The sequence below is a fragment of the Bufo gargarizans genome, chromosome 6 (genome assembly GCF_014858855.1).
Source record: "Bufo gargarizans isolate SCDJY-AF-19 chromosome 6, ASM1485885v1, whole genome shotgun sequence".
NCBI classification, from domain to species: domain Eukaryota; kingdom Metazoa; phylum Chordata; class Amphibia; order Anura; family Bufonidae; genus Bufo; species Bufo gargarizans.
In genome coordinates, this window is record NC_058085.1 from 380993960 (window position 1) to 381007987 (window position 14028).

The 14028-nt window shown below is 48.5% G+C and overlaps 1 protein-coding gene across 1 annotated transcript in view; it reads left to right on the top strand.

Moving 5' to 3' along the window:
• Positions 1–424: 424 nt before the first annotated feature.
• The window catches only part of LOC122940196 (C-type lectin domain family 2 member D-like), a 39026-nt gene continuing 25422 nt past the window's right edge, over positions 425–14028 (top strand). The window contains exons 1-4 of the mRNA XM_044296638.1: positions 425–523; positions 3224–3302; positions 7468–7560; positions 12776–12948. Of these exons, the coding sequence (XP_044152573.1) occupies positions 482–523; positions 3224–3302; positions 7468–7560; positions 12776–12948 (387 nt within the window). The 5' untranslated portion in view covers positions 425–481. The remainder of the gene's footprint in view (positions 524–3223; positions 3303–7467; positions 7561–12775; positions 12949–14028) is intronic.

Here is a 14028-nt window from a genome sequence, read left to right on the forward strand (position 1 = left end):
GTCCCCCTCCATCATACAATCTCACACCGTAGTCCCCCTCCATCATACAATCTCACACCGTAGCCCCCCCCATCATACAATCTCACACCGTAGCCCCCCCCATCATACAATCTCACACCATAGTCCCCCCCATCATACAATCTCACACCATAGTCCCCCCCATCATACAATCTCACACCGTAGCCCCCCCCATCATACAATCTCACACTGTAGCCCCCCCACCTCACCGAATTGTCAGCCCCCTCCACAGGCTCCACATGTACCTCTCAGGCAGACACTCTGCCTGTCAGTGCTAGACGCTGGTGCACAGAGCAGCCATGCCTGACCTTCCTACTGTAATAATGGTAGCGCTGTAATAGAAGCGCGTGCTGGCTGCCGGCCCACGTGACCTAGAAAATGTAGAAATGTCACGTGATAGTGTGACGTCAGAAGGTCCGTTTGGTGTCTCATTTGAACTCATTACTTTACTCAGCAGCCGGAGATGCAGAAGATGAGCCTTTCTCCGGCCGAGGACTGCTCTGAGGTAATCTATGTACAAAGTGGCGGCTCACGCCGGGGTCTGCTGGGGCTTGTGGTTCTCCTCTCTATCACTGTAGTTGTGCTCTGCAGGTTGTTCTGGGACTTGTGGTTCTCCTCTGTGTTACTGTAGGTCTGTACTGTAATGTACCATCCGCAGAGCAGTGTCAGGTCTGATAATAGACAGCGGGTTATTCTGGGACTTGTGGTTCTCCACATAGTTGTTTGCCGCTCCATTCAGACGGGGAGCACTGGCCCCTGTTCTTGTGATCACCAGGGGCCCCAGAGGTCCGACCTCCGCCGATCGCTAGGTTTTGGCACCAGTGTCAGGTGAGTGCTGGTCCGGCTCCTAGAACGGGCCCCCTGAAGTAAAGGAGAGGGCCCCCCGCATGATTGGTGTTCTCTCCATTCACTGCTATTAGATTTCTGAAAAGAGACGAGCGCGCGCGTATTTCCCATAGCGCTGAAGGGAGACTAGGATTGTACCGGGTATCAGCGTGGGATACAGGAGGCGGGGTTCTGTGATTCTGCTCTAGCTGCTCTCACACCCGGAAATCCACCAATCAGCAGCCTCAGACAGTAACGCATCTCTTCAAATCCTCCAATCACTATCCTGAAACTTATTACTATTTGCATGTCCTGACACACCTATGTAAAATAGGAGGAGACGCCCAGGACCCGCCTACATTTGCATAATGCATGCAAAGTGTCCTGTGTGTGGAAAACTGCCGTATCAACTAGTAGTTCTAGGTGAGAGAGGGGGAGGGGCGATGTGCGCTTATGTGGATAGGGGGGCCGTGTGCGCTTATGTGGATAGGGGGGCTGCGTGCGCTTATGTGGATAGGGGGGCCGCGTGCGCCTATGTGGATAGGGGGGCCGCGTGCGCCTATGTGGATAGGGGGGCCGCGTGCGCCTATGTGGATAGGGGGGCCGCGTGCGCCTATGTGGATAGGGGGGCCGTGTGCGCTTATGTGGATAGGGGGGCCGCGTGCGCTTATGTGGATAGGGGGGCCGCGTGCGCTTATGTGGATAGGGGGGCCGCGTGCGCTTATGTGGATAGGGGGGCCGCGTGCGCTTATGTGGATAGGGGGGCCGCGTGCGCTTATGTGGATAGGGGGGCCGCGTGCGCTTATGTGGATAGGGGGGCCGCGTGCGCTTATGTGGATAGGGGGGGCCGCGTGCGCTTATGTGGATAGGGGGGGCCGCGTGCGCTTATGTGGATAGGGGGGGCCGCGTGCGCTTATGTGGATAGGGGGGGCCGCGTGCGCTTATGTGGACCGGGGGGGCCGCGTGCGCTTATGTGGACCGGGGGGGCCGCGTGCGCTTATGTGGACCGGGGGGGCCGCGTGCGCTTATGTGGACCGGGGGGGCCGCGTGCGCTTATGTGGACAGGGGGGCCGCGTGCGCTTATGTGGACCGGGGGGGCCGCGTGCGCTTATGTGGACAGGGGGGCCGCGTGCGCTTATGTGGACAGGGGGGCCGCGTGCGCTTATGTGGACAGGGGGGCCGCGTGCGCTTATGTGGACAGGGGGGCCGCGTGCGCTTATGTGGACAGGGGGGCCGCGTGCGCTTATGTGGACAGGGGGGGCCGCGTGCGCTTATGTGGACCGGGGGGGCCGCGTGCGCTTATGTGGACCGGGGGGGCCGCGTGCGCTTATGTGGACCGGGGGGGCCGCGTGCGCTTATGTGGACCGGGGGGGCCGCGTGCGCTTATGTGGACCGGGGGGGCCGCGTGCGCTTATGTGGACAGGGGGGCCGCGTGCGCTTATGTGGACCGGGGGGGCCGCGTGCGCTTATGTGGACAGGGGGGCCGCGTGCGCTTATGTGGACAGGGGGGCCGCGTGCGCTTATGTGGACAGGGGGGCCGCGTGCGCTTATGTGGACAGGGGGGAAGGGCAAGCTCAGGCCATGTGCCCAATTTGGAGACCCAGAAGTTGAAGGGGGCAGACCCGTCATTCAGTAGGTGTAGGCGTGTGCACACATACTGCTCCACCATGTTGGTGAAATGCTGCCTCCTGCTTAGACGTTCCATATCAGCTGGTGGTGCTGGTTGTTGTGGCGTGCTGATAAAGCTTTTCCACATTTCGGCCATGCTAACCCTGCCTTCTGAGATGATATGTCGCCATCAGACCACCACATCTCAGCTGTCAAGCATATGTATAAAAGCAATCCCAGGGAAGTCAAATTTTTTTTTTTACAAAAAAACAAACATTAAAAACTTACATGTGAGTTATCATGTGTCCAGCGTACATCTGTTCACAATGGCCCAGTTTGCTGTTACAAAGTCAGCTTGAAGGGAAGTGTAGCCTTCCAGCGCTGCAGCCTAGAAGAAGGAGACGCCCACAGGACAAGGGCAGACTCCGCCTACTATAACTTACAGAGCAAAGGTACCGGACGGAGGGCAATAACGGGAGAACGGAGCGGCGCCCGGGGATAATAGTAAGTGCAGTGAGATCCCCGGACGCCGCTCTCCATGGCAGCATACTTCGTTTACAATGTTTTTCAAAGTGAAAGGTCCTCTTTAAATGATAGGGGGTGCTAAAAAAAAATAAAAAATTATAAAAAAAAATGGCCCAATGGCCCCCCCCCCCCCCCCCGAGGAGAACGGCTGAGCCCTTATGTACAGGCGCTGCTATCCCATGATGCCATATACCTGCTTTATACATGTGATTTGTATCTTTCATATAGTTTGTATCATATATTTCAGGTCGTGGCAGAAAACAGATTTCCATTGAAAGGAGGTGAAAAATGTGAGACCCCCGGAAAGTCCTTCTTACAGCGTTATGGTAAATGTCACCTCCTCATAGTGTGCTGTCATCTTACCTTGCATTACAGAGGTTGTCCCACAAAACCCATTTATTTGCTATCCACAGTATAGGCGCAGGGCTGGGCAACCTGCGGCGCTCCAAACTACAATTCCCAGCATGCTCCATTTATTACTATGAGAGTTCTGAGAAGAGCAGAGCAAGTATGCATGCTAGGAGTTGTAGTTTCACAACAGCTGGAGTGCCGCAGGTTGCCCACCCCTGGAGCATCTGATCAGCGGGGGTCTGACTGCTGGGATGTAGAGGAGTATGGCGTGCACGGGTATAGACCCCGATCTGCTGTAAAAGCCCCTTTATTTCTGTACGGCCAGGAAAGTCCCAGGTGGTCACCAGGGGAACTGAAGGTGTTTCAGTTCTAGATATTAATTTCTTAATAAACCTTTTGTACAGTTGTGGCCAAAAGTTTTGAGAAGGACACAAATATTAGTTTTCACAAAGTTTGCTGCCAAACTGCTTTTAGATCTTTGTTTCAGTTGTTTCTGTGATGTAGTGAAATATAATTACACGCACTTCATACGTTTCAGAGGCTTTTATCAACAATTACATGACATTTATGCAAAGAGTCAGTATTTGCAGTGTTGGCCCTTCTTTTTCAGGACCTCTGCAATTCGACTGGTCATGCTCTCAATCAACTTCTGGGCCAATTCCTGACTGATAGCAACCCATTCTTTCATCATCACTTCTTGGAGTTTGTCAGAATTAGTGGGTTTTTGTTTGTCCACCCACCTCTTGAGGATTGACTACAAGTTCTCAATGGGATTAAGATCTGGGGAGTTTCCAGGCCATGGACCCAAAATGTCAATGTTTTGGTCCCCGAGCCACTTAGTTATCACTTTTGCCTTATGGCACGGTGCTCCATCGTGCTGGAAAATGCATTGTTCTTCACCAAACTGTTGTTGGATTGTTGGAAGAAGTTGCTGTTGGAGGGTGTTTTGGTACCATTCTTTATTCATGGCTGTGTTTTGGGGCAAAATTGTGAGTGAGCCCACTCCCTTGGATGAGAAGCAACCCCACACATGAATGGTCTCAGGATGCTTTACTGTTGGCATGACACAGGACTGATGGTAGCGCTCACCTTTTCTTCTCCGGACAAGCCTTTTTCCTGATGCCCCAAACAATCGGAAAGAGGCTTCATCGGAGAATATGACTTTGCCCCAGTCCTCAGCCGTCCATTCACCATATTTTCTGCAGAAGATCAATCTGTCTCTGATGTTTTTTTTTGGGAGAGAAGTGGCTTCTTTGCTGCCCTTCTTGACACCAGGCCATCTTCCAAAAGTCTTCGCCTCACTGTGCGTGCAGATGCGCTCACACCTGCCTGCTGACATTCCTGAGCAAGCTCTGCACTGGTGGCACTCCGATCCTGCAGCTGAATCCTCTTTAGGAGACGATCCTGGCGCTTGCTGGACTTTCTTGGACGCTCTGAAGCCTTCTTAACAAGAATTGAACCTCTTTCCTTGAAGTTCTTGATGATCCTATAAATTGTTGAGGTGCAATCTTAGTAGCCACAATATCCTTGCCTGTGAAGCCATTTTTATGCAACGCAATGATGGCTGCACGCGTTTCTTTGCAGGTCACCATAGTTAACAATGGAAGAACAATGATTTCAAGCATCACCCTCCTTTTAACAGGTCAAGTCTGTCATTTTAACCCAATCAGCCTGACATAATGATCTCAAGCCTTGTTCTCGTCAACATTGCTGAACCCGGACATACCCTTATTTTCACCCAGACAGTCCCCCTGAGGCTAGCATCGGAGCATCTCATGCTCCGATGCGCTCCCGTGCCCTGCGCTAAATCACGCAGGGCACAGGCTTTTTTGTTTTCAATAACACACTGCCAGGCGGTAAAATCCGCCCGGCAGTGTGTTCGGTGACGTCACCGGCTCTAAGGGGCGGGCTTTAGCTCTGCCCTAGCCGTTTTACTGGCTAGGGCAGAGCTAAATCCCGACGTCACCGGGGTTCCTGTCAGCCCCATGGAGAGCCCGGTACGTCACCGGATCTCCTAAAAATGCCTTTGCCCTGCGCAATTTAGCGCAGGGCAAAGGAGAGCATCGGAGCATGAACTGCTCCGATGCTCATGTCAGGGGGGCTGCCGGGGTGAATATGGAGGGATGTCCGGGTTCAGCTCTGAACCCGGACAACCCCTTTAAAGAGGACCTTTCACTACTCTACAAACGAAAAACTAACTATACCTGTGGGCAGAGCGGCGCCCAGGGGTCCCCCTGCACTTACTACTAAGTCTGGGCGCCGATCCGTTCGCCCGGTATAGCCTCCGGTGTCTGCGCTCCCTCTGACTGATTTCTTGTAGGAGGCGTGTCCCTTGCTGCACTGCTGGCCAATCGCAGCGCACAGCTCATAGCCTGGCTATGAGCTGTGCGCTGCGATTGGCCAGCAGTGCAGCAAGGGACACGCCTCCTACAAGAAATCAGTCAGAGGGAGCGCAGACACGGGAGGCTATACCGGGCGAACGGAGCGGCGCCCAGACTTAGTAGTAAGTGCAGGGGGACCCCTGGGCGCCGCTCTGCCCACAGGTATAGTTAGTTTTTCGTTTGTAGAGTAGTGAAAGGTCCTCTTTAACAAGACGATTACTGAAATGATCTCAGCAGGTCCTTTAATGACAGCAATGAAATGCAGTGGAAAGTTTTTTGGGGGATTAAGTTAATTTTCATGGCAAAGAAGGACTATGCAATTCATCTGATCTCTTCATAATATTCTGGAGTATATGCAAATTGCTATTATAAAAACTTAAGCAGCAACTTTTCCAATTTTCAATATTTATGTAATTCTCAACTTTTGGCCACAACTGTACACCTGCACATCTGTGCACGCACCGCTGCAGCCAGTCACTGTTCGCAGAATTAGCAGTTTGAGTACTGACTTACAAATGCTGCGCGAGAGATGAGTTTGATGCAGCACGCCGTCCGCACCCCTCCCCCGCTGCAGTACAACTGTTGTACTTAGGATAGGAAACGATCAGTCATGGTCTGGAGATGGGGTGGCTGCTGCTGCTGCTGCTCGATGTGGGCTTTAGCGGGTCAGTACTGACAGACCGCTGAAATCGGACAGATTGACACTACACTATATTGACTTGGTGAAAGCAGGATACGGCTGCTCAATAGGAACGTAGCGAATATCTCATAGACTGCAATGGTTAATTCATTGCAGTCTATGGGAGAGGTGATCAGGGGATCACATGTTCAAGTCCCCTAGCAGGACGTAAAGGCTATGGACACCTTTGTAAAAAAAAAAAAAAAAATAATGACATTTTTACAGTAATTCATTTTGTGGAGAAAATAATTTCTCCAATTGTTTTTTTTCTTTTCGTTTTGTTCTACAGCCTTAGGTGCTTCCTATGCACAGCAGGCTGCCCTCACAATCCATCATCTGACGGATTCTCTGTAACTCCTCCTCTGCTTGAAACGGCAGACATAACTCCTTCCATGCTGTGGTCCTTATTGACCGCTGTATAGAAGGGGCTAACCATCAGGCCACTGCTCTGCTAATTGAAGGGTTAACCGCCTCCCACCCTGTTTAGGATGGCCCCCCCTTGTCCTCCACCCTCTCAACGCTGCTGAACAGAAAACAGCCTGCAAAAAAAAAACTTCTTCCTATATCCACACATATAATTGGTTAAAAAATTTAAAACACTAAAAATGTTTGGTATCGCCGCGTCCGTAACAACCTGATCTATGAAAGGATCACATAACTTTTGCCGCATGGTGAACACCATAATTTTTTTTTTAACTGTGCCAAAAAGCGAATATGCTAACAATCAAACCGTCATCTCATCCTGAAAAAAAAATTAGACCCTTCCTAAGACAATCGTCCAAAAAATAAAAAAGTATATGGTAGCTTTCAGAAAGTGGAGACACAAAAACATGATTTTTTTTCAAAAATGCTTTTATTGTGTAAAATAAAATGAAAAAATGCAAATATTAGGTATCGCCATGTCCGTAACAACCTGCTCTATAAAAATATCATGTGATCCAACCTGTCTAGTGAATGCTGTAATGTTCACAATTAACATTGACAACCCCTTTAATAAGCTAAAAACAATCCAGATTTTGGGCGGGTGGGGGGTCCAGAAGTGACCTTCTGTTTCATTTCAGTGCACATTTTATTTTCCAGGAAGAAGTGTGACCGTCCCCCTTTGGCTCATCCTGTTTCCACTGGTTATTATCGCATTAACCATTGTTCTATCTCGCGTCCTTCGCGGCACAGGTCAGTGTCCAGTGTTTCATGTCCTCATTTAGGCAGCGTTCACATCTCTGTGTTGGAGATCCGGTGCAAATGCCGGCTGTTGGCCGGACAAAGAACCACTGCATGCAATGGTTTTGCTCAGGCCAAAACCCAGCATTTATGCCAGAAATCTGACGGATCACCGCCGGATCTCATTGCAGTTAGTAGAGGATCCGGCGGTGAAGTAGAGGATCTGGCAGGCTGCTCTGCACTGGAACTGCCTGCCAGATCTCTGAACGGAGATGTGAAGGAGGCCTAAGGGTGAAGTCATCCCAAAATGTTGAGTTAGGTGTTCTGTAGATGGTATTTTTTTCCCTTATAACATGGTTATAAGTGAAAATAATAGCATTCTTAATACAGAATGCTTAGTACAATAAGGCTGGAGGGGTTAAAAAAAAAAAAAACTCGCCTTAATCCACTTGATCACGCAGCCGGCATCTCTTCTGTCGTCTTCTTTGCTGTATGCAGGAAAAGGACCTGTGGTGACGTCACTGTGCTCATCTCATGGTTCATCACCATGGTGAGGGACCATGTGATTGGATCATGTGATGTGACGTCACCACAGGTCCTTAGCCGGCAGCTCAACATTACAGAAGAAGACAGAGATCCGCAACTACGCAATCAGGTGGACTCGGTGAGTTAATTTTTTATTATTTTTAACCCCTCCAGCGCTATTGTACTATGCATTCTGTATAACCATGTTATAAGGGAAAATAATACAGATTGGGTCCCCAGCCCGATCGTCTCCTAGCAACCATGTGTGAATATCGCACTGCATCCGCACTTGCTTGCGATTTTCACGCGGCCCAATTCACTTCTATGGGGCCTGCGTTGCGTGAAAAATGCAGAATATAGAGCTTGCTGCGATTTTCACGCAACGCACAAGTGATGCGTGAAAATAACTGCTCATGTGCACAGCCCCATAGAAATGAATGGGTCCGGATTCAGTGCGGATGCAATGCGTTCAACTCGTGCATTGCACCCGCGCGGAATACTCGCCCTTGTGAAAGGGGCCTTAGAGCTCATGCACACACATTATTTTTTGTCTGTCCGTTCCATTTTTTGGGTGGACCTTATGTGGAACCATTCACTTCAATGGGGCCACAAAAAAACTGAAATGACTATGTCCGTTCCGCAAAAAAAAAAAAAAGACATGTCCTGTTCTTGTCTCGTTTGGGGACAAGAACAGACATTGTTACAATGGATCCGCAAAAAAAAAATACGGATTAAACACAGGTGTCACGCAGATGTGATCAATTTTTTTGCGGACCCCAAAATTCATATGGCATGTGCATGAGCCCTAAGATGTGCAAGAGACAGCATCGCTAACACGATATATATGGTATATTATACAAGAAAAATAAGCCGCAGCGCATCCAACTTCAGTGAAGAAAGCAGTGTCCTTTATTCACCAGCTGAAATTGGATATAGTGCGGCTTCTTTAACGCCTCATTCACACATCAGTGTTCCACGTGTGCAGGATGCCATCCATGTTTCACGGATCATTAGGAGGAGATGCTTCGAAAATTATTTTTCAGCTGCGCAGTGTCGGTGAAACCCGGATGACACACGGACAGCAAAAAACGGACACACGGACATCTTCAGAGGCTGCAGTATATCGATCGGCACTGCGGGAAATAGAGTGGCAGTGCACGTGTCCCAGGGCAGCCGTCCCATGTAGTTAAGAGGAAAAAAGGACCGGCACTCGCTGTTGGTATATAATCTCGTTGTGATTTATTGTCACGTTCCAGTGACGCGTTTCGGCATACAATCTGCCTTTATCAAACTGAACAAACCGTGAACCAGCACCTGTTTAAATAACCCGCCAAACCTCAGACACTGCGTGAGGTAGTAATGGCAACACAACAAAGAAAAAAACTGAAAAAAGCAAAAGGGGAAGGGTGGGGGAAGGGGAAGTCACTGAACACCAAGAGTCTACAAAATAATAGAAGATGTGGTCATTAGAAGTCATGGTAATCCATCTTGTCGCTGTGTAATCCTAACTTCATTTCACGTCCGCTGTAAGAAATTATATACGTGATTATCATAATCAAAGAAAGTCATAAAAAGCTATTTAATGCATAGTCCCGATTCAGTCCTCTGGGTTCCAGTGTCTGGAGACGATGAATCCGGTAAGCCTCTCTCATGTGCCGGAGTTTGTACCTGTCGCCACCACGCTGTGGTTGGGAGACACTATCAATGATCTGGAAGTGTAATTGCGCAATTGTGTGAAAGTGAGGTGGAACGGGTAAGATCAGGTTTCCTTTTCGTATGGTGGATTTGTGTTTTGAGAATCTGTCCTTCATTCCCATGGATGTCTCCCCTACATATACCAAGCCGCACGGGCACTTCAGGATGTACGCGATGAACTGGCTGTTACACGTAAATGTCCCTCATGTGGGTGAGTGAGGTGTGCGCCTCTTATAATGCTGGAGCAATGTATGCAACTCGGGCAAGGAAACGTTCCAAGTCTTGGAGTGCAGAGCGTGCGCTGTCTGGAGAACCCTCTTACTCCCAATGTCGGCTCTGATTATTTGCTCCCTGATGTTTGCTCTTTTAGAACAGACCATCGGTGGTCTCTGGAACTCTTCTACCTGTAGATAGGACTGGGCTATCACATTCCAGTGTTTATAAATGACCGACCTGATCTTGTTCATCCACGGGTGATATTTCACAATAAGGGGAATGCGCAGGTTCTTGGGAATTTTCTGTTTGTATCATATCTACTTCCTTCCGTTGTTCTACCAGTAAAGATTCGTGATAACCTCTGGCCAAGAATTTATTAGTCAGACTTATTTAATTTAATCTGACCTCACGGTTTTCTCTATCATAACTATTTCTGCTTGATAAAGGCAGATTGCATGCTGAAACGCGTCACTGGAACGTGCCTATAAATCGCAACAAGATTATATACCAACAGCGAGTGCCGGTCCTTTTTTTTTTTTTTTCTCTATCTTCAAAGGCATCACTGACACTGACCACCTTTTCATGGATTTGGACACTGACGTGTGAATGAGGCTGAACTGGCAGATGGTTGATCCCATCTAAAATATATAGAAATAGACAGAAATAACTTTTTTTCCCTTCACCCACGAGAGAGAGGATCCACCCCCAGGGACAGGAAACCTGCAGAATAAAAGACTCTCCTCCCAGTTCAGTGGGGTTTCCTGTCTCTGGTTCAACCTCAGCTCTCCTGCCCAGATAAATCACTCGTGCTGTCGTGGGTGAAGGGGAAACAATGATGATTACTCACCGGTAATTGGATTTTCCAGAGCCCACGACAACACCCTTATTTTCCCTCCCTTCTTTGTTATTCTGGTTCTCTTAGGGCTGTTTCACACGAGCGAGTCCATTGCGGGAATCGCTTTCCGCGTGAGTGTGAGCCTCCGCTCTGGACTTGCAGGAGCGCACGGCATTATCATGATTTATAATGCTATGTGTCTCTGCATGGCCTTTATGTCACTACGATTCTGTGGGGAAAAAGCCCATGCAGAGACACATAGCATTATAAATCATGATAATGCCGCGCGCTCCTGCAAGTCCAGAGCGGAGGATCACACTCACACGGAGAGCGATTCCTGCAATGGACTCGCTCGCGTGAAACAGCCCGTATTCTCACAATTCTGCAGTATAAAAGAGAGAGAGAGCAGCGTCACATCCAGAGAGTGCGAGAAGTGGCGTCCTTTATTCACCCAAGCAGTGACATTTCAGTCCTCTCACTGGTACTAAGCCGATTATCTCCCAGTAAGGACTAAAACATCACTAAAGGACTGTGTGTGTATATATATCTATATCTATATCTCAAATAAAGTAGCAGCACACCACTAAATTCACCAAGACTGAGTATACAAGTGAATATGTGAACAGGGTCAAATACATGACGCCAATATTATTATTTACTGCAAATGCAGTAAAGAAGCTTTTAGCGCATATTATATATATATATATATATATATATATATATATATATATATATATATATATATATATATATACACACACACTAGCTGAAGGACCCGGCTTCACACGAGTATATTTCATCTATTTCATTTTATGTTTGTGTGTGTTGTTATAGGGCTTCTGTCATCCCCCTCCCGCCCCCCACCCCCCCAAAGTAATATTTTTTTTTTAGGCTAATTAAAATCTTTATACTGCGATTTTTCAATATATAGTGCTCTTACCCTTTTCTGTTGGCTAGTTTCTTTAAAAACTACACTTTTATAATATGTAAATTACCTCTCTACCAGCAGGTAGGGCGTCTACTTGCTGGTAGCCGCTGCATCCTCCTTAAAAAAAAAAAAATAAAATAAGCCCCTCCTCCTGCTGATTGACAGGGCCAGCGAGCGCTCTCCTCCTCCGGCTGGCCCAGTTTGCAATTCAAATCCCGCGCCTGCACCTCATTCGGTGCAGGCGCTCTGTGAGAGAAGGACGCTCGCTTCCTCAGTGCGCCTGCGCCGATGACGTCTTCTCTTTCGGGTTTAGAGGTGACGTCATCGGCGCAGGCGCACTGAGGGAGTGCTGAGGAAGCGAGCGTCCTTCTCTCAGAGCGCCTTTAGCAGACATACATACAAACATGCCCTCAGCTTTATAATATATATAATTTCCCTACCTGACTATTCTGGTTGGGGCAAATGGGATTATATATTGGAGATGATATATACACTGTCTATATAGAGAAGTGCATCACTGTTTCTTCTTCACTCCGTCACTCGATCGCACTGTGAGGTGAAGGCGGGGGAGCGCTGGATTATGTAACCATATGACCACTGGACAATCATGATGGTCCATAACTACTATTCTGCCCAGAAATCGATGCTATAGGCTCCGTTATGGCTGGGCAGAAGAATGAAGCCGGGTACATGGTGGGGATGCGCTGCAGAGAGCAGTGAAGCAGCGCTCCCTGACTTTCAGGCTGCCAACATTTATACACGTGCCATGCCATGTATATAGCCATATGGTGGTCGGGAAGGGGTTAAGTGAACGGCCTTTAATCCAGCACTTGTTTCCATCTTAGAATGGCAGTATGACTAATGGGCATCCCATAATTCAGAATATTGAATTTTGTCTTTCACAAGATGGAAGAACGGAGCCTAGAAAACTGCTTAGGGAATTCTTAGGGTTTCTTCCAGGATGTTCTCTACCTTCACAGTAATTCTGCACTAATCTCATACATGTCACACGTGATATCCCGTTACAGGTGAATGTCCTGCCCCTGTGACCACCCCCTCTGACCCCTGTGACGACGGCTGGATCTGGTACATGAAAAAATGTTATTATTTCTCTGCCAATATTACCGAGTGGGAGAAGAGCCAGGAGTTCTGTGTCTCCAGGAATGCTACTCTTGCCATTATAGACTTAAGACATGAGCTGGTAGGTACCTATAGGATGTAGGGCTGGTTCCTAGACTCTAAGGTTACTTTCACACTCGCGTTTTGGGTGGATCAGTCATGGATCTGCAAAAACATTACAATAATGGAACCGCATGCATCCGTCCTGAACGGACCAGGTTATATTATGTCTTCTATAGCCATGACGGATTCATCTTCAACACCATTAAAAGTCAGTGGAGGACGGATCCGTTTTCTATTGTGTCGGAGAAAACAGATCCGTCCCCATTGACTTACATTGTTTGGCTCCACTTTGTCAGGCGGACAGCAAAACGCTGCAGGCAGCGCCTCCAGAGCGGGATGGTTACTGACCGGAGGCAAACGGATGCATTCTGAGCGGATCCTTTTTCCATTCAGAATGCATGAGGACAAAACTAATCAGTTTTGGACCGCTTGTGAGAGCCCTGAACGGATCTCGCAAACTGGAAACCAAAACGCCAGTGTGAAAGTAGCCTTAAATGTACAAGGAGCGTCGCCACATGCTGTTCTACATTAACCACTTAACCTGAGCATCCATTTTTTAACCCCAATTAGTGTATGCCGTGAGCTCCTGAGTTCCCTCTAGTGGAGGCTCCAGGTAGACAGGTGTTTATCATTTGACTCTCTAGTGGGAATTTATTAAAATGGTCTTCCAGGACTAATATTGATGACCTATCCATAGGACAGGTCATTAGTTTTAGATGTATGTGGGTCTGACCTCCGGCATCTCCACCGATCTGCTGTTTGCGGCAGTAACTATTTGGAACACCACAGCTCCATGCACAGAGTAGGGGTCGTTGTCCGTTACTGCAGCCATTCAAGTGACTGGAGCTGAGGTGCAGTACCTGAGAACAGCCACTACACGGTGTACGGCGCTGTGGCGTTACCGCTCCATACACTGTTTGCTAACCGCTGAGGGGTTCTGGGTGTTGGGCCCACTGATCTGCTATTGGTGATCCAGTATGTTAGTGCCGGAAAACCCCTTTAAACCCTTTGTAACCTTTTTTTTTTTTTGACATGCTGTCTTAGTAACTACTTGCGTTGCCGATATAATAATTCTAAGCGTCTTAAGATTGTACGGTAT